The sequence below is a fragment of the Balaenoptera acutorostrata genome, chromosome 6, assembly GCF_949987535.1.
Source record: "Balaenoptera acutorostrata chromosome 6, mBalAcu1.1, whole genome shotgun sequence".
Lineage (NCBI taxonomy): Eukaryota > Metazoa > Chordata > Mammalia > Artiodactyla > Balaenopteridae > Balaenoptera > Balaenoptera acutorostrata.
In genome coordinates, this window is record NC_080069.1 from 121086325 (window position 1) to 121112344 (window position 26020).

General features: G+C 43.9%; 1 protein-coding gene across 2 annotated transcripts in view; it reads right to left on the reverse strand.

The window, feature by feature from the left end:
- MED27 (mediator complex subunit 27) overlaps nucleotides 1–26020 on the reverse strand; it is a 205634-nt gene that overhangs the window by 120771 nt on the left and 58843 nt on the right. For both annotated transcript variants that reach the window (XM_007194467.2, XM_007194466.3), the window contains exon 3: nucleotides 18054–18184. In XM_007194467.2, the coding sequence (XP_007194529.1) occupies nucleotides 18054–18184 (131 nt within the window). The remainder of the gene's footprint in view (nucleotides 1–18053; nucleotides 18185–26020) is intronic.

The window sequence follows — 26020 nt, forward strand, 5'->3', positions numbered from 1 at the left end:
AAGCCCTAGCCGAGGCCTGGCTTATGGCGGGTCCACCCACGGGGTCTGCGGGCGCAGCTGGCGTGCGCCCTTGAGGCCAACGTACTTGGCAGTTGGCACAACCACCACTTCAGGTCCTTGGTCTGTGGGGTTAGACCTTCCATAGTGGAGAAGGCCAAGTGGAAGTGTGATGCTGCCCTGCCCCGCCCCACCACTGTCTCCCAGCCAAGACAGCAGTAGATCAAAGAGAATACTGCACCCCATGGCAATGGCAGAGATTAGTACCATTTTGAAGGATCTCAAGGATGCAGAGGAAGTGGTCTCCATCCTATCTGCACTGGTGTAATTTGCCAGTCTGACTCCTGCAGAAACCAGACAGATCCTGGAGGAAAACTGCAGACTACTGAGAGCTCAACCAGGAAGGTAGCCCTGATCACAGCCACTGTGTCAGATGCAGCATCTTTTCTACAGCAGGATAATACAGTCTCTCATCATACAGAGCCATTGGTTTAGTGAATGCATTTTTTATTCCAATCAAACAAGAAGATCAGAAACGGTTCATATCCCATGGTACAGTATACATTTACAGTCTTGCCTACGGGCAAACTTCTGCCCTCTGTCATAATAGAGCAGGAAGAGCCCTGGACGTCTAGACCTCCCTCTGACCGTCACAGTGATCCATGACATAACGACATGATACTGATCAAGTCAGATGAGCAGCAGGTGGCCAAGTCGTTGGAGGCACTGGTAAGATACATGCTATGTCTTCCCCATCCATAAAAATGTTTAGGGATCCGGAGGCCAGGTGCATGCCAGGACGTCTCACTGTAGAGAGACAGCCCTCTGCAGATTTCTCACACCCTACACATCTGCTGGGTACGCTGAGAATACAAGGCCCTGACCACTCTTTATCTGGGACATCTCTCAAGGTTGTGTTTGCAGTGAGCAGCCTTGAGGGATAAAGTAACATCTCCCTGCAAATAAAGAGCAAACTTGCTGACAGGCTGCTATAATGCGGTGGGTTTTCCAGGCTCAGTGTCCCTTCCTGTGATGTAACCCACTGTGAGGGCAGGAATCCATCTAGGTGCACCCGAATCACCCCTTATGGGATTCAGGAAGCTAAGGAGACCCTGCTGACAGCCTGGCTACTCCTTTTCCTGGGACTTCTGTCAGCATCTCTGTGACTGTGATAAGCTAACATTTTAGCTTGCAAAAAAGAAGGTGGGGGGGGGGAGGTAAAAGTCTCAGACCTTTCACAGCTCTTGACACCTATATAAAGTAAAACATAATGATTGCATTTTGCATCTCTTATCACGGGGAAAAGAAGCACCATGGCTGGCGGGCCTCTTTGGGTGCTATCAGGCCCACCAAGTCCTCAGGTCGCACAGGCCCAGCCACAATCAGCTCTGAGATGGAAGCAGGACATCCTGGACTGAGCATGAGGAGAACCAGAGGCCTTGGGCTCTAGGGCACCACCACGCTGTCTCAGCATCCCTCCCGCAGCTTGTGTCTGTTTGTATAGGGAATCCCATACAATCGACTGGAGGAGGAGGAAAAATAGTGCTAACAGGGCAGAGCTCCATGGCCACAAGGAGCACTGAAGCAGAGAGCTGGAATTCATAACACACAAATGCTGAAACCGTCCCCTTCTTCTTGCAAAGAACCAGAAGCAGGGCTTCCCTGGTGGCGCAGTGGTTGAGAATCTGCCTGCTAATGCAGGGGACACGGGTTCGAGCCCTGGTCTGGGAAGATCCCACATGCCGCGGAGCAGCTGGGCCCGTGAGCCACAATTGCTGAGCCTGCGCGTCTGGAGCCTGTGCCCCGCGACGGGAGGGGCCGCGATAGAGAAAGGCCCGCGCACCGCGATGAAGGGCGGTCCCCGCACCGCGATGAAGAGTGGCCCCCGCTTGCCGCAACTGGAGAAAGCCCTCGCACGAACCGAAGACCCAACACAGCCAAAAATAAATAAATAAATAAATAAATAAATAAGAAAATCCTTAAAAAAAATAAAATAAAAAAAAAGAACCAGAAGCAAGGGCTGTGTGGTCTCTGCTAGGCTCACACAGAAGACTCAATAAGCAATCAGTGAAGTATCCCACGTGGGGAATCTCAGAACAGCAAACAGCAGTGGTGATTCTATGATACCACCCAAAAACATCACCTAAAAAAAGATGCAATTTTTTAATATCCTGTTTTTGGGTGTTTTTTTTCTCTCTCTTCCTCCTCCACTGCCCCCCACCCCCCCCACCAAGTCAGGAGAAAGCAGGAGAATCTCAGCAGGAGGAACAAAATGGTCAAGGGTCCACTCCTGGCTCTGCTACTAATAAATCTCTGTGACTTCTTTGAGAGAAACACCTCCCTGCCTGCACCCTTAGTTTCCTGCATGGTGAAATGATGGGAGGGAAGCAGCTGCCTCCTGGCTCTTCTGGGTCTGGGTTTTCATGACACTCTATACACGTCCCTCAACAATATCAGAGGTTCCTTAATGGGCAGGACAATGCCACATGCTGTCTAAATGTCTGCTGGATGAACTGTATTGAATTAATTGGTCTTAGGAGACTTTAAATATTTAAGTGCCCTTTGTTAAAAATAAAAAAAGTGCAAAAAAAAAATCTTTTAAAGGAGAGGGGAAGTTAATTTCTAAGAACCCATCCTAGCCCACCTCTGATCTGTGAAGTGAGGTTCTCTTAATGCCACACTTGGGGCCGAGGTGGGGGAGGGAGGGCGGGGCCTATTTGAACTGACAAGAGAATATGGGAGTTCTGGCCAAGAGAAGGAAAAGGGATTTGGTGCCTTTTATTTACTTAATTTCAGTTATTTTATTTTATTTTTCCCAAGGTGCCCAAGTCAACAGAAAAAAATCTAAATCTATTTTGTTATATGTCAGATAGGAAAAGAACATCCTTCTAGAGCTACTGTGCTTGGGATTTATACTGGCTTAATGATATGATAAAAATGAAATGAAATTTTATTTAAGACTGTGAGAGACTTACAAGGATATTCTCTTTGGGGCACTGAGATGTAAAGTAGGAGTAGATAAGTGGAAGGAAAAGGACCCTAAGAAACACTTCTGGGGCTGCAATGAGTGGGGCTAGGATTGGAGAGGGGACAAGTTATTGAATCTGTAGCTAAAAACCCCTAGGTTTCTTCTCTGGAGACATAAGTCCCAGCAAACCTAACTCTGTGTGTGGGGAACTGGGGATCTACCTGGGACTGTCTTTGCCTGAGCCCCAGTACATCAGGGTGGGAGAGGTGGAGGGGGCCCGAGGACGTTCTGCCCAACAATACATAATGGAGTCAGTCTGGGGGCAGGGCACACGGGGATCCCAAGAGGTGGTTCCGCCCTATTACGAGCGTCCACCAAGCCTTGGAGACCACGATCTTGTGCAAGTTTGATCCCAAGCCTGGCAATGTCTCTTGTTGTGGTTATTAAACAGTAAAAAAAAAAAACAAAAAACAAAAAAAACTAGGTTTCCAGGGACAAAGATGAGAGGGGGAAGGGAGAACAACAACCTCAGAAAAAGAGCCAAAGAAAGGAGCACTGGGTCTCAGGCCCGCTATCACGGCAGCCTCCCAATCCTTTTCACATCACAGTACCCACAGATGATATCTATAGGACACAGTGATATAAGGAACTGCTCAAAGCCCCAAGCAAGTCTCCTTGAGAGCTGAAGGGATCAGTATCTCTTCACTACTCCAGGAAGTGGGCTCTGGGAGAAGAGCCAAGTAGAAGAGTGAGAGGTGGGATGGAGTAGTCCCATTCAGCAGTTCCCACTGCTCAGAGTCTTGCCTCTGCCCCTTCCTTTTAGGGGTTAATGGGTAGTGGGCCTGTTTTAGGCTGCTCTAATATAAGCCACCAACATTATATTTAAGTCCATTTATAGGGAATTTCAACTTTTCCAAGTCCACATCCTCCAGGGAGCCTTCCTGGTTCCCTTGGGTTGATTTCATATCCTTCTTTTGAACCCTAATGGCCTCTTTACTTGTCTCCCCCGGGGCACTCTTAAGTTCTTTAAAAGAAGGTTTATTCATCACTGAATATCCAGCATCTAGCATTATGGACATCAGATTTTAATATTTAAAATTAATAAAAAGCAGGGCAGACTAAATAAATACCAATTAAAGATAAGGAATAGGGCTTCCCTGGTGGTGCAGTGGTTAAGAATCTGCCTGCCAATGTAGGGGACACAGGTTTGAGCCCTGGTCCGGGAAGATCCCACATGCCATGGAGCAACTGAGTCCGTGTACCACAACTACCGAGACTGCGCTCTGGAGTCCGCGAGCCACAACTACTGAGCCTGTGCACCTAGAGCCCATGCTCCACAACAGGAGATGCCACCGCAATGAGAAGCCCATGCACCACAACGAAAAGTAGCCCCCACTTGCCACAGCTAGAGAAAGCCCACACGCAGTGATGAAGACCCAACGCAGCCAAAAATAAATAAATCAATTTTTTAAAAACTGATAAGGAATAGCAAGAGTCTAGATTCCAGTGGTTCAGAGGCCAGTACCCCTACCAGAAAAATCAGTACAAGTGAAATTAAAAACCTATCCCCAGCACCAATCAACTCCAGACCCACAGCCATGACACAAGTACAGGAAAGAAGATGGACATGGTGAAGAAAAACCATGACACATTCAAGTAAAACCTGCAGTGTTTGATCACCAGGTGCACCAGTCCCCGATGACCATTTCCTCTGAATTCCTCACAGCAACTGGTAGAACGATGAGCACACGGTAGGTACTTGACAGATACTCACCAATATATAATAATTTATCTATGACAGGCTCTATATTAAGGCATTTTCAAAGCCATAAAGGAAGGGAAACCTACATTTCTCAAATTTTTGCACTTCACCCAAAGAAGATATACAGATGGTAAATAAGCACATGAAAAGATGCTCAACATCATTAGTCATTAAGGAAATGCATGTTTTAGACCACAATGAGATACCACTACATACCTATTAGAATGTCTAACGTTAAAAACACTGACTACACCAAGTGTTAGTGAGGACGTGGAGCAACCGGAACTCTCACGCCCTGCTGGAAGGAATGTGAAATGCTAGAATCACTTTGGAAAACAGTTCAGCAATTTCTTAAAAAGTTAAACACACACCTACCATATGACCTAGATATTGTACTCCTGTTTACCCAACGAAAATGAAAGCATATGTTCATACAAAGACTTGTACATGAATGTTTATACTGGTTTTACTTGCAATAGTCAAAAACTGGAAACAATGAAAATGTCCAGCAACAGATAAATGAATAAACAAATTGTGGTATATCTGTTCGATGGAATACTATTCAGCAATAAAAAGAAATGATCTGATATGTGCAACACTATAGATTAATCTCAAAATAATTATGCTGAGTAAAAAAGTCACACTGAAAAAAAGAATATATACTGTATGATTCCATTGATATAAACTTCTAGAAAATGCAAACTAATCTATTGCAACTAAAAGTAGCTCAGTGGTTGTCCGGGGATGGAGGTATGGGGTGAGCAAGATTACAAAGGGGCATGAGGAAATTTGGGGGGTGATGAATATGTTGATTATCTTGATTATGATAAGTAAGGTGATGGTTTCACAGGTATGTCAAAAACTATATACATTACACGTGTGCAATTTACTGTATTTTTTGTACATCCCAATAAAGCTGTTAAAAAAAGCTATAAAGAAAAATAAGACACATCAGATCAGCAATGAACTAAATTGTGTACTTCTGATTTACATAAATACATTTAAAAGCATCCAAAATGACAATGCAACATGCTTAGTTGTAGATACTAGTTTAACTAGAAGGACCAACCACTAGAGGACCAAAGGACCAAAATTACTTTCCATTCCAAGAAAGAGCAGAAAGATTAAAAAAAAGAGGGTTTCACTTAAAACCAGCATGGGTTGAGAATGGCAATTTTTATTTCAATATAAAATAAAAATACATTGAAAGGAAAAAAAGTAAAGTATCACCAGACTGTCTTATTCTGTGGACCAAAGAGTCACAAAGCTAAATAAAGCTGGTCACGGCAATAAGGTATTGATGACACCGGATACATCTGGGAGCTGACGAGGAAGCAACCAAGTTAGGAGCCATCTTTTTCTGAGTTTTAAATCCCAGCGGGTTCTCATCAGTAGCCTTGAGCGAACAGGCTCTACCAAATTTTCCCCACAACAATTATTCCCCTCATCCTATAGACGTTCTGACAAGTGTTTTCCCAGATACCTCCATCCCTGGAGTGTTCCTTGCACCCCTCCTGGGGCAGGGGTCCTGAATTTCAGGGGCAAACAGGAACCACCCTGGGAGCTGTTTAAGAATATGGATGACTGGGCCTCTCCCCACAAAGAGCTCCCTATATGATTCTAATACGCAGCCGGGGCTGGGAATCACTGCTCTAAAGGCTCTCTCATCTCTGGAGAAGCGCTGGGCCACCACATCCGGCTGGTTGGTCCCTTTACTTGGGAGCCCGTTCTAGTCCACTACTGCCCAGCTGTCAGAATGTCCCCAGAGGGACTTCCCTGGTGGCGCAGTGATTACGAATCCGCCTGCCAATGCAGGGGACACGGGTTCGAGCCCTGGTCCGGGAAGATCCCACATGCCGTGGAACAACTAAACCCGTGCGCCACAACTACTGAAGCCTGCGCACCTAGAGCCCATGCTCCACAAGAAGCCACCGCAATGAGAAGCCTGCACACAGCGACAAAGAGTAGCCCCCGCTCACCGCAACTAGAGAAAGTCCGTGCACAGCAACGAAGACCCGATGCAGCCAAAAATAAATAGATAAATAAAAATTTAAAAAGTATTAAAAAAAAAAAAAAATGTCCCCAGAGTGAGGACTGACCTTGAGAGCTCATCCTAAGAACCAGCAGACCCTGAGCTCAGAGCTTAATCTAGGTTGAGAAACTGCCTCCAAACAGAATGACAATGACCGGTTCCTTTACACTAAGCAAACTTGGGGAAGTGATATACCTCAAGTCTGAGGAAGCTAAAAATAAGTATAACCTGGGCTGAAAATAGGTTTTTTTAAAATTATTATTAAAAATTCCTGTGTATCTGCCATGAATGAGGACTATCAGAGTGACCGGCACCACCGGATCAAAATCCATTCTTCCCTAAAAGACTCAAGCTAAGAGACAAAGGCATTTTCTAAGTCAGTCCTGTTCCCACACTACCGAGGTCACTGTACCTGTTAAAGCTTACAGAACAGTTTTCAGCACAGATAAACAGAGACACTGGCTCAGTGCTTCTTGACTATTATAACTCTACATAGGGACTTTCTGGGCCCACATCCACAGGTTACTAATGGCCTACATGGCAGACAGAGAAAGAAAAAGAGCCACATCAAGAGACCACCAAAATTACTTTCCATTCCAAGAAAGAACAGAAAGATTTAAAAAAAGAGAGTTTTACTTAAAACCGGCGTGGGTTGGGAATGGCATAGTGTGAAATATTAACAATCCTGAAGCTCTCTTTGTTATGCAAAAAGGGATTTTAAAAAAAGATCCAGCTTCTATCTGATGAGTGTACTATTCAACCACCCATTTCTTTTCTTCCTTTGCCCAGGAATGGCCAGAGTGATGTAATTACCACACTAGACAGCTGTCTTCCTGGATAAAATCACCTTGTAAAGGAGAAATGCAATTAGAGGATGCAATGAAATATAATTTTTAAACTGATTTTGCAGGCTGCCGCATTCGAGTTGGTGCTTAATGGCCAGCTTCTTTATTACAGTTTTCTATTTTATGCAATTTCTCTTTGATTCAGTATCTATGGAAGACATGGAGTCTTAAAGTTTAGCCCATATCACAAAGGGGCTGAGATAAATATAGGACAGATCAGCTGAGAAGCGAGGCCAGGACCAGAACCAGACAACACAGGGCTGAAGTGCCACTTGACGGCGGGGCAAGGCTGGGCAGGGCGGCAGTGTCCTTCGCCAGCGCTTCCTCTGCGTGCCCTCCTCTGGTCTCCCTCCACCACCCCTGGCAGAGTCTACCCACTCCCAAGACCTCTCCTATCACCCCTACACTGCTGACTGCCGAAACTCTGCTTCTTCAACAACAATCCAAGCTCCAGACCCATATTTCCAAAAAAACCATTTTGTTGTGAAATTTTAAAAAATATACTCCAAGGTAGATAAACAGTATAATGATCTCATCGACAGTATTATATTCTCATGATCCAGTTTCAAAAATTAGCAACTATTTTTATCATATCCCTCAACCCTTTTGAGAAGTGGAAGGCTGGAGTATCTTAAAGCAAGTCGGGTCCATCATATCGTTTCCCCAAGGCTTATGGACACCTCCAATGTGCTTCAAAGGGAACTCATTCTCTTTTCCATCGCTTTGCAGACAGGAGCACTTCTACACCTTTAGATTGCCAGCTTGATCAAGCATACACCTAGCCTGTAGAGAGGGCCTGATAAATGCGTGCAGAGTGAACAGTACAAACATAAACACACTTGTGCAAGCACGCACACGCACATGTGCACACACAGTAGCAAACCAGATGGCGTGAAGCAGAGGTCCAGACGGAGGGTCTAGATAACGAGAGGGGATCCAGGACTTGCTACTGGCTTCCTGCCACGGGCCAGCGCTTCTGAGACGGGTGAACGCACGGAAACCCTCTGGCTGAAGCAGGAGAGCACAGAAGTTCTCCTGTCCGTCTAAAGTATGACAAATCCCAACAAGTTTCGGGTTTCAGCAGGCAGCTATTCGTTGAACCAAATACGGTTCTCTCAAGGGGAGAAGAGGATCTTTTACAACACGTATGCTAATGAAGCACAACGACATAGAGCATTTAAAACAAAATGTCCCTATATTTATTCTCCATAGACAGACTTTTACATTAATATTTATGAGGGATTCCTCATTTATTTCTCCCAGAGATTTTTCTCCTGACCAAATAGAGGGGATAAAAGATTAAGTAACATGAACCAATTATCTTTTAAACAGCTACCAAGGACCACCGTATTTATCTGCATTCTGCTACTTGATTAATCTTCCCAACACACCACCTTCGGCACACCAGCCCCTGCTCACGGGCCCCAGGGCCCACTGCTCCCTGTGGCGCCGCTGCAAGGCCTCTGTCTGCCTTTCGGGCCCTGCTTTTGCTGCCCCAGCCTGCAGATCCAATCCTACCACCCTCACTCAGCAGAGCCAGACCCACAACTGCAAATGCTCACCTGCCGGCATTCCTGCACCTGGCTCCCAGCCATTTATATATCCAACGCTTCCGCTTCCAACTTACCAAGAGGCGTGAGCAGTACAAACGCACGTCCAGCACATCTTGTAAAAAGACACTCTGGCCTCATCAGCTTGGCGGGGGGCGGGGCGCAGCACAGAGGGGAACTAGCCTCCCGGGCTGGTTCACTCAGCCGTCAGTATGTGAGCCAAGGCCAGGCAGGAAAGGGACACAGGGAACCCTGGTCCCCAAGGAGTTTCCAGGCTTAACAAAACACAAGGCAGACAGTGGCAAATGCCATGGAAGGGTCACCAAAATAAAGCCGTACAGGAGTTCAGAGTTGAAGGTTTCTATCTGCCCAGTCACTGAACCACATTTTCCCTTCCCCAGTCAATGCCACAGATGGAGAAAGACACTTTCCTTCTCCACCTGCCAATAACACAAGCAATAAACACATAAAAAAGGACATTTCAAGAACGATTACGGACTGCGTCTTCTCCGGGCCCTAGAATGGAAACTCTGAACAGCAGGAACAGGCAACAGTGGAGCCTGGATACATAAGAAGACTACTCCACACCCTCGGCCTCAAGTGCCTTCTGATTCGATTTCAAGGCAAATGGAAAACAAATGTGAACAGCAACAAAAAAGCAGAGGAAGAAAATGAAATGATGCTTGTGCAGTTAAACTTTTACAATCCAATGGGGTGAGGCCCTGGGCTCTTCCCTGTCCCCACTCTGAGGTTAAGGGTGCAGGCTGGCTGCACGAGCTCAGAATACCAGATATCTGACCGCCAAGGGTTTCTTTCTGTCACAGTGTCAAGATGGTCTGACAACATTTTATAGAGTTCTCACCCCTTTCCCAGCCACAATGATAAAACCTCAAAATAGCTAGGTATACTAGTTCCTACCAACCTTTTAGCCTGTACAAGGAAAACTGGTTGAAACTAACAGGCTGAAAATTATTTTGTTGACAAAACAGAGGGATACAATGAATTACAGGATTGAAGAGCCATATACAGGTAACCCCTGCCATATGAACACTCCTATCCAAACTCAGGATGCTGAATAGATTTGGATAAATTTTTTTTTTTTGATAAGACTGGCATCCCTCACTATTCCGGGACACAGCTCCAGTCTTATAGGAAAAAAGGCAAAAGAAGTACTGAATCAGACAGCTTAAACATAACTGATGTTAATAAATGAGCTTCCATAGTGTTGGTTATTGGAAACTGATCTCTTCCTTATTAATATGGCCCCACAATGGAGAGGAAGATTCTTCCACATTCTAGAATGCAAACAATGTTTTAATCTTTAATTACATTCTCAATTTCAACTCTTCTGGAGAACTATAGCCACCAAGGCCTAGGATTATTTCTTTATTACACAGCCTCCCAGTGGTATTTAATGAATATTGTTACTTAATACTTGCCAGTAGGGGAAAGGAGGATTTAGTGAATTTCTACTCAAGTTTTGATGACTTTTTGCTCAACACAAGGAAACTTACAGCTGCAAAGTTCTCTGTTTCCTTTCGGGAACACTTGCTCTGCTCACCAGCCCAAGCGCAGAGAGAGAGTCAGTCTGGGAAATAAGCATCCCTGGAAAAGGGGATTCAGGAAACGATGCTGTGTATTTCTAAAGCTCACGGCAATGAACCGGTTTGCTTCTCATTCGTGGTGTATTCACTGTTGCTTTGCTCAGAGACAAACTAAACTCTAGTAAAAAGAGATGCCAAACATTCTTGTTCAAGGCTCCTACCACCATCTAAGTTGAAGAATTTAACATAAACTTATCAACATACAACCAAACTCTGCCCTCAACAAAATATCAAGATCCTCGGGAGGCAAATCAAAGCCCAAGTAATCAAGAAGAAAATTAGGTCCCTGCAAGGAAGCAGGTTCACAGTCACTATCAAACGACATCTATATCAAGGTTTCTGTAACAGCATAGCAAATACAGAAACCTGGAGTTTCATCTCTGTGTGGCTGAGAAAAAAAACTAGTAAAAAAGGTCTGGAAAATCAACAACAGAAGAGATAATGATGTAACAGCCAGGAAGCTACAGGAAGAGACTCTGGGTTTAGCGCGCTTCATCCTGGCAAATATTTGCCTTTCTCAGTTTAAACATCAATGACCACGGTAAGTGGTGCCCCCTCGTTCATCACTATCGCCAAGGATGGATTCATGTCACCGCTTTGCTCTCCGTGATTCCTGTAGGTTTCACGTTAAGCAAAAGACAACAGAAGCCTCCGCCTTTCAAGAACAGAAGCTGCATTTACCACACATTTTGGAGAGAATCCAATCATCTGTATAAGCACCATGCGTAATTTCGAGTCGATGATCTCCTTGGGAATTAGCGTGCAAGGCAGGGGCAGAAAATGAGCCTCTTTCAGCTAAACTCCCAAAACCAAATCAGTGGCCACCGTACCGAAGGCAATCTGTTGTTCAAACACGGGACCCCCTAGGTGTGCGTGTGGTGTCATTATCCCTGTTACCTCCTGAATTGGTGGCCTTTCTCTCCAGCAACACTTGTCTCTGCACGCAGTTTTTGTGTGTTGTTGTTACTCAAACCTGAGGTAGGTCATCCAAGAACAGGAGCATGAAGTGAAGACTGCCCACACTCTCGAAGGTATCAGACAATATTGAAGCAGATGCCGAATGGTGAGGAAATGCCACTGGCAGGCTCGGAAGAACACCAAGGAATCCTTTTCAGCAATAAAATGCAACGAAGCACTGCCACACACAACACGAATGAATCTCCAAAACGCCACACCGAGCAAAAGAAACCAGGAGGAAAGTACTATGTTCTGCATGACTCTGTTTACGCGGAGTTCTAGAAGAGGCAAAACTAGGGAACGGGGAGAGAAATCAGAACAGTTGTTGCCTGGGGTGGTTGGGAAACTGGAGACATGCATAGTCAACTCCTTCAAGGACGTCTGCAGTAAAGAGGAGAGAGGGGAGCGGGGAGCTGGAAGGGGAGGGGATCATGAGTCGGGTGTTCTCCCAGGAGATGGCTTTGGAATAAGCATGTCTGCATTCTACCAGGAGTGGGCCAGGAGAAGGGGAGCACTGACGGAGCAGGACAGAAACAGGAGACCCATGGAGAAATGGCTCGGAGGAGGCGAGAGGGGACTGGGCCTAGTGGACAAGCAGAAGGGGCGCTCATGGCTGCGCGTGGGGACGGTGCATCCCCAGTGACCAGCGAGAAGGCAGCCTACGAAAGGCCCTTAATTTCGTAGGCAGGACCTCTTCACAAACCATAACGTGATACAAAAGAAACTGCCTGGCCTGACAACTTCCGGGGCAGGGGTTGGGGGGAGGCAGGTAATACTTTTAAAAAGAACCTTTCTGTAAAACATTTATGTTTTTTTTCCTGAAACCTAAATGAGATCTGTGTGTGCAGAAAATAAGAACACAGAAGAGTCTTTCACCTCGGCTGCCACTGAAAGCCAGCACTTCCTCAGGCCAAGTTGCTGAACAGGAGTCACAGGCCAGTCAGCTTGGCCATATTGATTAAAACCAACATCCCACGTTGCCACAAAAGTACACTAAACAATACAGCACAGAGTTGAGACTGCTATCTAAGAGAGCACAAGTAAACGTGGCTCAAGCTGACATACAGTAAGTACACAGCGATCTCAGGATGCAACTTACAGATCAATCAAGTACGACAGCCACTTCCCAGGCTGATCCCAATCCTACAAAGGTCAAAGGCTGACAACGTTTACCCTGCAACAGGGGACACAGCTCCTTTATGAAAACAATAGTGCCCGTCTGCAAAAGACTTAATATGAACACTCGGGAATCACGGAAGTGAGGTCGCTTCACCAGTGCCCTCTGAACGCTAATACGGGATCATCATGAACAACATCTTTGTCTCCTTACAAGCTTCTTTGGAGGGGGAGAAAGATATGAATCATTAATCCCACAAATCACTAATCCTCTGGGAACTCAGGGGAGAATCTGAGTTTTCAAAGACTACTGCTATTAAAGCCAACCACATTTAAAAAACAAACACATTAACGCATGGTACAACTCTCCTGCGTTCTTGCCACGCCTGTGGTCTCGGCGCACTCAGGCAGAGATGGTGGTTCTGTGGCAGTAGCTTCCGTGCCACCCAACTGCTGACACAAGCCAATGCAGAAACTCAACTGCCACCACACTAACAGACGCGCAGAGCTCCAGGGGCGGGCGAGCGAGGAGCCCAGCCCCTGGTCCTTCGCCGGCCTCCTCCACTGTTTAGAAATAAACCCTTTCCTGGTAAGCTGGGACGAAGTGAGAGAGTGGCATGGACATATATACACTACCAAATGTAAAACAGATAGCTAGTGGGAAGCAGCTGCATAGCACAGGGAGATCAGCTCCGTGCTTTGTGACCACCTAGAGTGGTGGGATAGGGAGGGTGGGAGGGAGACGTAAGAGGGAGGGGATATGGGGATATACGTATGCATATAGTTGATTCACTTTGCTATACAGCAGAAACTAACACAACATTGTAAAGCAATTATATTCCAATAAAGATGTTTAAAAAAAAAAGAAAGAGGTCATTGGAGAATATAACACAGAAAAAAGAAAAAAAATAAACCCTTTCCTTAGAATCCTGTAGGCCTATGCAAGAAAGCATCCAGCTCTCCACAAAGGAAAGCCTCCATCCTTCACAGCTGGCAGTGGAGAAACTGGGTGAAGTTTGGCTGGGCCTCCCTGAGTGGATCTCTCTCAGCACCCTGCCTGTGGCCTTCTCGGGCACGTTAGGACCACGTCCTTAGGACCTGGCACACTCGACTATGATTCCCTGCTACTTGTTTGTTCCTCTATTTCTACTCAGAGTGTCCTGAAAGCCGAAATTCTATCTTATTCGTCTCCAAATCCCCAGCACAGAGCACAGAACCAACCACCTATAGGCCCCGAGTAAATATTTGCTGAATAAATAAGTCAATGGGGCTCACAGGCTCCGCCACTCTTCCCTCTGTGTAATGTCTCTCCTCATTGGCAACTGGGGCGCTTTTAAAATATATCTGCAAATTCTTTTTTATTTTTAAATTTTTAAATTTTAAAAATTTTTTGGCTGCACCCCGCGGCTTGCAGGATCTTCCTTCCCCAACCAGGGACTGAACCCGGGCCCCTGCAGTGAAAGCTCCGAGTTCTAACCGCTGGACCGCCAGGGAATTCCCTGAAATATGTCTGCAAATTCTGACACTCCTTCCTTCGAAAGGGAGAGGCTCTTCTCCCCACCTTGAATGTCAGTCAGACGTAGTGAATCATTTCTAACACACACTACAGGGTGGAATTGGTGCTACATATCCCTGAGGCGAGGCCATAAAAAGGATAGGCTCTGCCTGGCTCGCCTTCTTCTAGATGGCTGGCTCTGGAAGAAGTCACCCCTAAGTCCAGAGGACACTCAGGCACCCTGTGGACGTGGGGAAGAACTGAGGTCTCCCACCGACAGCTGGCACCAACTTACCTGCCATGTCAGTGAGCCACCTTGGAAGTGACCTTTGAACCCTGGTCCAACTTGCAGATGACTGTGGTCCTGGCTGCCATCTGACTGCAATGTTATGAGAGGCTCTGAGCCAGAACCATGAAGCCAAGCCACTCCCAGGTAGGATCCACAGAAAATATGGGCGATTATGTTTACTGTTATGAAACCACTAAGTTTGGGGGCAATTTTTTATGTAGCAATAGATGACTACTGTAGCAGCCCTGGAGGATTCGGGTGTTGTTTTATAAGGGAGTTCAAGGGATTTCCATAATGACAAAGATAGTTTATGGTCATATCATACTTACAGTAAAAATTCTGTAATGAGTCGTGTCCTACAGATAAAACCACAACATGGCTGATTAACAAGCAAATTTAAGTATTCCACAGGTCAAATTATACTACCTTAAAATCTAAGAACTACATTCAATAAATGTTGGGATGTGATACAGAACAATATTATAATTCTTCATGAAGGTTGTTTTTTGTTTTTAAAAATTACGTATTACATATGCATAGAAAAAAATCTAGAACAATATCCATCAAAACTTTAACAATAACTTTCTCAGGGTGATGGTATTATTATTTTTTCTTTTTTTTTTTGATACCTTTGGTTTTTTCAAAATGTACAATATGTATATATTACTAGTGTCCTATTTTTTAGTCTAAAAAAATATGTATGATCCAGGGCTTCCCTGGTGGCGCAGTGGTTGAGAATCTGCCTGCTAATGCAGGGGACACGGGTTCGAGCCCTGGTCTGGGAAGATCCCACAGGCCGCGGAGCAACTAGGCCCGTGAGCCACAACTACTAAGCCTGCGCGTCTGGAGCCTGTGCTCTGCAACAAGAGAGGCCGCGACAGTGAGAGGCCCGTGCACCGCAATGAAGAGTAGCCCCCGCTTGCCACAACTAGAGAAAGCCCTCGCACAGAAAAAAAAAAACAACAACAACAAAGACCCAACACAGCCAAAAATAAATAAATTAATTAATTAAGAAAAAAGAATATATATATATGATCCAATTAGGCCAGCAGCTATGCATTACTGGTGTCTCTATTCTGGACATCTAACACTATAAGTGGCACATAGTAGGTGCTCAATAAAAGTGAACAGAATGTCCTTTAGCTATAGATCCTGCCTACTGGACAGTCACTTTACAAAGGGATTCCAGGATAATGTGAGTCCACAAAGCTCAACGATGTGAAAAGGCAGCAGTCAATTTTCACAGGAAAGAGGCTACTAAGTAAAGGAAATCATTTCAACATTGTATTCTTAGGACACAGTAACCACTTTTCTCTTTGAAACTAAGTATTTTGAGTGATTTATTATAAATTTATAATGACAGTTGTGAACACCAGTTGTTTTCTTTTTTTTTTTTGGGCATGCAAACAGAGTCTGTTGATTGCCTTGGTGCTTAAAATAGTTTCTAAGTGTCCTCATAATAGCATGTCACCTGTAAACAGGTTTCAAGCCAATGCAAATTAACAAATGGTGAACAGATGGACTAAGAACTGACTTTTGTCAAGAGAGAGTTAGCAACAAACACTTTTGGCTCCAGTCTTGTGGGACCATTAGAAAGTCTTTCACTTCTCGCCAAGCATCTTGCCTCAGTAGACAATCCAAGCAGAGACGATGACAAGTTATAAGGGCCCGTTAGACTTTTGAGAGCCGAAAGTTGAGATGTGCAGAACCACCAAATCAACACCTGAGAAGCATCAGACAGAAGAAGCTTCCTGCCAAATGGTGAAAACTCTCTCTATCCTGCATCACTCAAAGAAACTGTCCCTGTAGTCTCTGGAAAGGATGGCACCTGTGCACGCAGCAGACAAAAAATAACTTGTTGGAGGCTCGCTGGTTATGTTCATCCCATCCTGGAAGCAAATGTTAACTGTGAAGAAAACCTGAAAGCCATAGAAATGGTGGGCTATGGGTATCCACTGCTGAGAGCAAAGACCCCCAGAATCATCTCCTGTAATCTCCCCAGCTCCTGAATGGCCCTTTTCCTCCTCGTTCTCCAAGTCTCCCCCTAATGTCCTCTCCTTGGAGAGGCCTTCTCTGACCACCTGTTTTAAGCAGTCTCCCCTCCTTACCACCCTATGTGTTCCCTTCCTAAGTACTAATCATAACCAGAAATCGTTGTATTAATTTATTAATTTGTTTAGGGGAACTTGTTTTTTTGTCTTTCCTCCCCAGTTAAACCAAAAGCTTCAGGAAGATGGGACCACGTCTGTCTTGCTCATGATTGTACCCCCAGAGCCTAGGGCAGTGCGTGGCAGAGAGCAGGCATAATAAATAGTTGCTAACCAAACAGAAAATAAATGAGATCCTGTGTAAAGGCAAACAACCGAATCTCCCCTGCAAACACTCCTTTGGACTGGAGATTTTAAAATGTAGTTTGTAACTGAGGATGTAAGCAAAAGAGGGTACAATAGGAGGGCGGGTTGGGCTGGGCAATGTGTTTAAAGACCAAGTCGAGCTTTGGGGAGTAGTGCCCCTTTCAGGGGAGTGTTCACGTGGATAGAAAAGCTACTGGCAAAGACTGGTGTGCTTCAATTTCTGACTCCACATCACTGACTGAGCCTTGGCCTTCATCTACTGGGGCTTCTAGTAAAGAACAACCCAACAGGTGGAATAATTGTGGCATATTCAAAGGAATACTACACAGCAACAAAAAAGAACAAGCAACCTGGATAAATCTAACATATTGTGTTGAGTGAAGACAGTTGATATAAAAGATTACATGTTGTGTGATTCCATTTATATGAATTTCAAGAACAGGTAAAATCAATTGTTCAAGGAAGTCAGAACAGCTGTTAAACTTAGGGAGGGAGGCGGCACTGGGAACGTGAGAAGAACCCTTGTGGGGTTCTGGAAGTGGTGGCCACGTGGTTTGATCTGGGTGGAGCTACACGGAGGTATACACAAGTGAACAACCAGTGATCTGTACACTTTACAGTGTCTGCTATCTCTCCTATTGGGAAAAGGAAGAGCACATGTATTACTATTTTAAAAAAGAATAAGTGGGCCTGGCACTGATTCTAATCCCAGCTCTACCAGATTCCCGAGATGGGCTGCAGCTTATCAAAATGTGCTCCTCGGCTGTCTCATTTGTAAGATAAGGAGAACTGCCCTTATGCTCTGCCAACTCTGGGAATGTGACAAGGAAACAAAGAATAAGCTCTGAGGTATCCTGAGGTCCGAGAGTCACACACAAACCGTGTAAACTATGAAGTGCATTATAACTGCTTCTTTTAAGACCTATGCAAAACAGATTACCTACATGTTTGGTTTCTAATCTTAACAGATACCTTTCTAAAAGAAAGAAATAATTTTGCAAAAACAAGTTTCCACTTAGCTAAAAACAAGCACAAAGTAGACTTCACCCAGGATGAAAGTACGTTTTTCAAACCCATCACTCACTGAGGCGGTAAGACGAGAGTCGTGGGTTGAGCCTTTGGTCTACGTTTAGCAGATACTCCCATCTGGTTAGCAGAACGTTTCAACGACTGTTGATTCAAAAGGCCAGATGCCAGACCTGCATGGTACTGCAACTGCAGAGAAAAACCGAACAAAAGGGGAAGAAAAATAACATTTGGTAAAAGCTAGACAAGGGGTATTACACTATCAATACTTGATACATCTTACCGGCTCAGAACATTTTTAATAACTTCAAATACAGCTGCTAACATTTTGCTTTAAGGAATGTATTTATAAGGAGAAAATCAGGCAAATCGGAAAAGAAACATGAATAAGGTTGTTCATCATGGCATTACAAAATGATAAAGAACTGGAAACAATCTAAATGCCCAACAATAACTGGGAAATTGGGTAAAATATGTAAAGAACTTTAAAACATCATTTTGTTGAATTAAAAAAAAACAAACAGGTTACACTGTAAACAGAGAGACACTTAAAAACATGTTCTCTAAAATGTTAACAGTGTATTTCGAAGTAGTAGAATTGGGATAATTTTTTACTTTATTTTTCACTACCATTCATATATGCTTTATGTAAATGGTTTTAAAGCTTATGTCATTTTTTAAAAGAGGAGCCAGTGGGTTTCCTTAAAGACAGATTAGTTCTGGGAACTCCTGCTACTGTCATGTCTGGCTTATAATAAAAAGCATATAACTCATAGTTCACTGCAGTAAGCCAGGAGCACAACAGGCTTATCATAAACAGATTCAAGCATACCACTGGGCTGCTGTTTCCAGGGGTTAAGATACAAGTATCAATCACAAGAATAAGCACATGAACATATCTTACGACAATGTATACAAATGGATACAGGTTCACCGAACAGAACTGGTTGGAGAAGTTAATTCCACTCCATGTACATGCAACTGAAACAATACAACTGGGGTAAGGAAGCAGTAGACTTTAAATGGGCTGAGAGCCAGCATCCTTTGCTTTGTTCACGACAAACTGCTGAGCTTCGAGGTTACTTAGGACAGATCACCTGACTTTTCTAGACTTTAATTTCTGTATTGGAAAAGAGAAATAATACTGCCTAATTCTAAAACACACAGGACTTTTAAAAAAATCTTTATTGAGTTATAATTTACATAAAATAAAATGCACACATTTTAGGTGTACAGTGTGATGTTCTGACAATGTATACCTGTGACACTGCCACCCCAATCAAGATACAGAAAATCTCCATCACTGCAGAAAGTTCCCTTGCGCCCCAATGCAGTCAATCTCCCTCGCCCCCAACCCCGATCATGAGGATCTTTCAATTTAAAATACAACTCATCACCCTCACTCATTGCCAAACGAAGCTTATATCCAATTTGACATGTGACCATGACTCCCATCTTCCTTTTTAAATCCCATACTTTTGTATTTTAGATCTTAAGAGCTGTCATTCATCTCTATAATAAAATTATCCTTGAAAGGTATCCCAATTTTCAACAGATGTAAATAAAACATTCAGATGTGAAAATGCCAAGCTAAGAATTTGGATTGAGACCACTTACAACATCCAGTATGTTTCTTCCTCCCTTCTCCAATTAAGCAAGGTCTTTCAAACATTTATTTAGAATTAACTAATATACAAATAGTAATTCATTCTGAAGCTCTGAATCAATTTCTTCTCAAAATGCTCTTCCAAGGCATAGATTTCCTTTGCAGAGTCAGCTACATTACAACTCATGGTAATGAAACTGGTGACCACCATATAAAAGGGGCCGGGCCCTGGATGCCAAGGGTAATAACGTTCTGAAAAATAAATGGCCTCACCTAAAGCCATTGGGCTGCACACAAATAGAGAGTGAAAGAAAACAAAACCAATTGAAATGATCTGCTTCTTGAAAGTGGCTATAAAAATGAAGATATCCAGTGACCCAGTAATACTGAAATGTCTGTGTTTGAAGCATCCATATTGCTTTTTAACAGGCTCTTGATTTACCTGGTCGATCTGCTGTGGGAGCCTTATGGCTGCACAATACAAGACAAAGATATATCACATTGATAATAAAAACAGAGCTCTTCTCGGGGTGGAAAGGGGGGCATAATTTGGCTCTAACAACTCATCGCAGACCAATGAATTTTGCTCAGATTTGTTTTTCTGCCACAGATTTCTTAAATGGGAAATCGATGGAAGCAAGGGACAGTACAAGTTTGAAAGACCATGTTTCAAAATGTCAGCTACTTGGGTTTCGATCTTCCCCACCAGAATTTGCAATGAGTGCAATATGCATGGAGCTTCATGGAATTAAAGGGAAAGACAGCTTGGCAGGGGTCCCCTCCTGGCTCAAGGAATCGTCTCTCCTTTTGGCCCTCCTTCTTCTTTGTATCTTATTGGGGTCCATGCAAGCTCAGCCACTCCAGCCCTGCTGACTCTTCTGAGTGGACGAGTCCTGCTAAGCATGCAGAGCAGCATGGTGATTCTGCCCACCTGGCATCATTTTGATCATTTGCCCAAACAAACAAAACCTAAACAGCAGAAATGCATGCTAGCTGCTGTCTTTCAAAGGGTTCCTTTGAAACTTCTACCATCTTGGATGCTCTTAATGTACACCACACCCCTAAGAGCACATGAAGATGGAAGGACTTTTCTTCCCCCAAAACAAAACCTGCCTTTGAAAGCTGACTCACAGTGATTAAGCAACATTTGTTCACCATATATACGTTTCCCAGTTTCCAGGAACACAGCTCCGACTGTCAAGATCTATAAGGAGCCCATTAAATATTTACCGAACCATCTTTATAATGGGAGAAAAGGTCAAAGTTAATAAAACTGACAGGCAGCTCCTGTCCAACTGGATTTATACATTATTTAAGCACTAAATACTCCATTCCATGAAACACAGTTTAGATCTGAAAAGACTCTTGGAAAATGTTCACTCAGCCAATGGTTCTAGAACAGCAGAAGGGAGTTCAGAGCTAATCTACAAATTAACATTAAGAACATATCACTCCCCAAAATACTGCCCTAAGTTTTCAATTACAGGCTCTGTAATATTTTCTATAAAAATATATTTCAATAAACATATGTGGCTTGGGAACAACTCTATTTCAAAAGGCAACTTATCAAAGTTATAATGTGATTTTTCTATCCAAGATCATTTCTCCATTACTCAGCAATAACAATATGAAAGAGGGAGAGAAATAAAGCAGTCCATTCTTTCAACTTTCACGTCTCACAGCTGTGGGGAATGGGAGTGCTCACGTGGTCAGCCGGGGTGAGGGGCTCTTTGTTTACTGGTAAGGGGCTACTCAGCAGCAGCTGCTATTTCCACGTTCTCTGGATCTTGAGAGCATTTCTCTCAGTTCCCATTTCGTTATCTATTAATGTCAAACTTCTATTTTCTATGACTAACCTCGGATTTTTCTGTCAGTTCTCAACCTGAAGCCCTTTCTAATCAATTATGTCTACTAATTAGCTCTATGCCTGAGATATTTTCAACAACTCATAATGATCTGAGGGAAACACCATTTTGAATTAGGAAAACCTTGATTTACCACATATTTCTTAAAGTAATGCTGTTTTAGTAATATTAAACATGCACAAGTGTTGCATGTTACCAGGTAGTGTCCTGGTACACTCTAATGTACAGACTAAGAGCCTCTATAACAAGCATTCTCTTTGAAAATGTGCTACTGGACTCTGCTACTAACAAGAGCTGTGCGGTCTTACACATCTCACTCCCCTCTCTGCAAAACGTGCGTTATGTTTTCTCCAAGGATCCACCTAGCTCTAAGGTTTGATTCCTCTACGTTTCTAAAGAAGTTATATGGGTATTTGACTTCACCACAAAGTGCTGAAGGAATGTCCCTACAATTTCATACAACAGCAAACCCTTTTCCTCTGGATAGCCTAAGTCTTTACTGCTTTTAAAAAAAGTCCAAATCCAATTAGCTTTAATATGCTTCAAATTACAAGTAACAAAATATACTGGAAGGAAATGACATGAAAGGAAATTATTTTAAAAAATAGGACTCAAATGCAAAGTTTCTGACTTAAATCTTGGGTTCAGAAAATCAGATGAGCAATGATCCCCCTGCTTAGTTCTCCAACTTGTTTCACGTCTTCCACGTTGTTCTGAATGCTCTACCTGCTCCAAAACAGATAAAGGACATGTTCTGCAATGGACAGAAGTTTGAGAAGAAAATAGAAGGAAATTCATCATACGGATTACATTCAATATACTAATTAAGCCAGTGGCGTTCAATTAGGCCTAGTACTTAAAAGCTGTAGTGTTTCCTAGAACATCCCAGGGGTCCATGGTACAGCATCTATTCATAAGCAACACTATCCTACCCATGCCATATGGCCTGAATCCCACTTTAAGAAAACTGACATTCAAAAATCTCAAAATTTATAAGCCAGATCAATGAAGGTTTGATTCTTCCTACTCTGAAAACCATTATTTCGTTTTCAAAGACTCACCAAAGGCTTCTTTAAGGGTGGGAGCAAGTTCAACAACAACAGCAGCAAGACTTCTCTGAACCTTAAGGCATTTCACTTTATTTCCAAAAATCACTTTATACTGAATTACATATATGTTCCTAAGAACACTAGGAAGACACATTGGTACTTCCAGTAACTAAACCCTTTGGATGAAGAATGAGATAGAAGTAAGTCACAATAAATTCTGGCTGGCTTAGAGCAGGGCCACAGGAGGGGAAGAAGAGATCAAGGCTGGGGAGCCCCTGGGCCTCCTCCAGTCCCCCTCGGGCAGCTCCCCTCTCCCAGCAGAGCTCCTCTCTGTCACTGGGATTTAGCACCAGGTAAAGTAGCCTGGTCCAGGAGTGAAGCTGGCCACGAGGGAGACATATCTGGAGGATACAGCCTTGTTATTGATTAGTCTGCATTCTCTGCAACCTGCAGGGCGGTGCATGACATACAGGTGATGCTAATGAATTTGTCAGCTCTTAAGTGGGCTGGCAGATTGGTGAAACTGTCCTGGCCTGGCCTGTCACTGGAGCCAATCTAGAGAACAGAATGACTCCATCAGATGGTCCTCTTAAGGCTGGTCTCTTACAAAAGCAAACACACAGCTTTGCAGGTGCTCACCATTGTGACAGAGCCATGAAGGAATCCTTTCTCCCTCTTACTCTAATTGCTAAAAGAGCGGGCATGTCTGAACCTCTCCGCAGGCTTGAGCTCAGGAAAAGGCATCCATGGGGACTGCACTCGGATTACTTCAAATCATAGAATTCTCATGTCAGAGAGGAGTCTTAGTGAAGCCACCCCTCACCCCACCCACCCCACCCACCCACACTTTACGGGAGAGGAGACTCTGACCTTAAAGAGGTCACACATACCACACGAGGGAAAAAGCCATTCAGGGTTCACCTCACATATCTTTTTCCTGTGGTTTTAAGTGTGCTGCATCTTTCTAACCGGAGGACCTGGCATTTGTTGTCTCTGCTTCAGCAATGGAACACAGGGATTCTTCTCGGGCAGGCGGGAGCTAGAGCTCAGGGGGCGGGGGCGGAGCATCTCTAGCATTCACTGGCTCTTGTCTGCTCCCTTCGCTCTGACCTCTTGCAGGCGCGGAGATGTCACATGTTTTTCCCTCCTACTGACTCCAGTCATGTCTAAGGTGGGGAGTTTGGGGAAGTTCTAAATGCTATCATTTTAAGGTTTTAATATCATTCGGCATCAAAAACTTTGGAGAAAAGAAACCAAGAAACCATAGAAACCTCAATATTGTCAGAAAACCTAAATTCTAGACTCAGCAGTAACACATCTGACCTTCCTAGCAGCCTTGATATCGTTTGATGGGGCAACTGTGCTAGTGCTTCATGGGTTTTCATAAATTATCTTATTGTCCAGGAGAATCCACATGTATATTATCTGTGTTTACTTAGGGATCATCTTTGAGAATTTGTGTAATACATCATGGTAGTAAGAGGCAAGGGCACTATCCGCGTAGGACCACTTCCCCTGCAGATCACTGACCATAACAGCCAGAGCTGGCTGGCATAAGTGCACTGACAACCTTTCCAAGATGTAAGAGTGCACACCAAGCTCACGGCCCCAGTCTAGGGACATTTGACACCTGGACCAGTTCATGCCACGAACACCTGGATCAAGCCACACGCCATGAAGCTGGCATATGTGTATGTGGTGCTGGGAGGGTGGGGGAGGCTAAGGTGAGATTTTCATACAGTCATATTTCTCCTAAGCCATTAAGCTTTCAACTAAAACCAATATTTGTGCAAAACTAGGAACACTTCGTCACCACTTCGAGTTGCAAAAACCTTTGCCCCTCATTATTAAAATGTGTTTTGTTTCCAGCTAATGAGAAAGAACCATGTATTATAATAAAGCTCTGTTTCTTCTTTGGAACATAATTCTAAGGAAAGAAAGAAGCAAGGTTGCCTGGTATTATCTGTGCCAAGGAAAACAACTACAGAAAAATACCATAAATCTAATTGTTTTGCTCAGGTTTTTTTTTTTTTTTTTTTTTTAATTTATTTATTTATGGCTGTGTTGGGTCTTCGGTTCGTGCGAGGGCTTTCTCCAGTTGCGGCAAGCGGGGGCCACTCTTCATCGCGGTGCGCGGGCCTTTCTCTATCGCGGCCCCTCCCGTTGCGGGGCACAGGCTCCAGACGTGCAGGCTCAGCAATTGTGGCTCACGGGCCCAGCTGCTCCGTGGCATGTGGGATCTTCCCAGACCAGGGCTCGAACCCGTGTCCCCTGCATTAGCAGGCAGATTCTCAACCACTGCGCCACCAGGGAAGCCCCTTGCTCAGGTTTTTATCTAAATATTAGATAATGATATTAGCTTCTTTTCTCCTTTTATCTCCTACTGCTTCTTTCATATAGCCAATATGAAAAAAAAGAAAGAAAGAAAGAAAAAACAACCTTAGATTTGAGCTTTTATGGGTAAATGATTTTTTTTTTACTTGGGCAAAACAGCATCAATAAACCATAAGGAAGCCTCCAGTTTACTTGCCTATTTGTTCTCTACTGGGAAGCTGGGTTTCAGGCCTTTCAATCACCGTGAAAGCAGGACACCCCATCAGGGCTGTGCTTCTGCTCAACTGTGGCATAATTTCCATCCTAAATGCCATTTAGGTTTCTTTTTTCCTACATATGAATCCTCAAATGTCCAAACTTCAAAACTGTCAAAGAAGTAAACAGAGAGCATGGATAGCAGTCTTTTTCTTTCTTAAATATCTACAATGTTTAGGGTTGTTTAGAATTGTTCCTCTGGAGTGTTCCAGAACTCACACCTTTATTAATAGGCCTTTCTCCACAACTGCCCCTATTTGCACTACAGCTGTATGCATGTTATCGTACTTCAAGGATGCCAATCAGCTGGAAGAGTTATCACTCATATATCTAAACAGATTCAATAAAAAGCAAACTGTGAATGTGGCTAAAAATGGAGGAAACAACCATCGGAGGGACTATTTGTAGAGGGAGAGAGAAAGCAGACAAAAGAAAGCGAAAAAGAGACCCTAACAGACAGACAAGGGTACACAAAAACTGGTGTTTCCGCATCTCCTGTTAACCACCTTACCTTTCATACCAGGCTTTCAACCCATCTACCCTGCGTGGTCCTGGAGAGCAATGCACAGGGTCATACAAATCATGTTGGAGGGCCACTGGGCCACTGAAGAAGATGAAGGCAGGATATACAAATAGGATCAAGGCAAAATCTGACAATGCACTAATGAGAGCATTCTAACAGACTATTAAACGATGGTGACAATGAGAACATGTCCTCTGAAGAGGGACAACATGGGGGCAATCTTGCTCACCTACATTCGTATTAGAGGAAGCAGTCCATGCCAGATGGGCCATCATGTTCTTGTCTCCAACTAAGCCCGAACCACCCCAGAATAATTATCCTTTTACACACTATACTATATCCAACAAAAACAAAATGTGTCCTTGACCTTTCTCTATCACTGACCAAAGATAG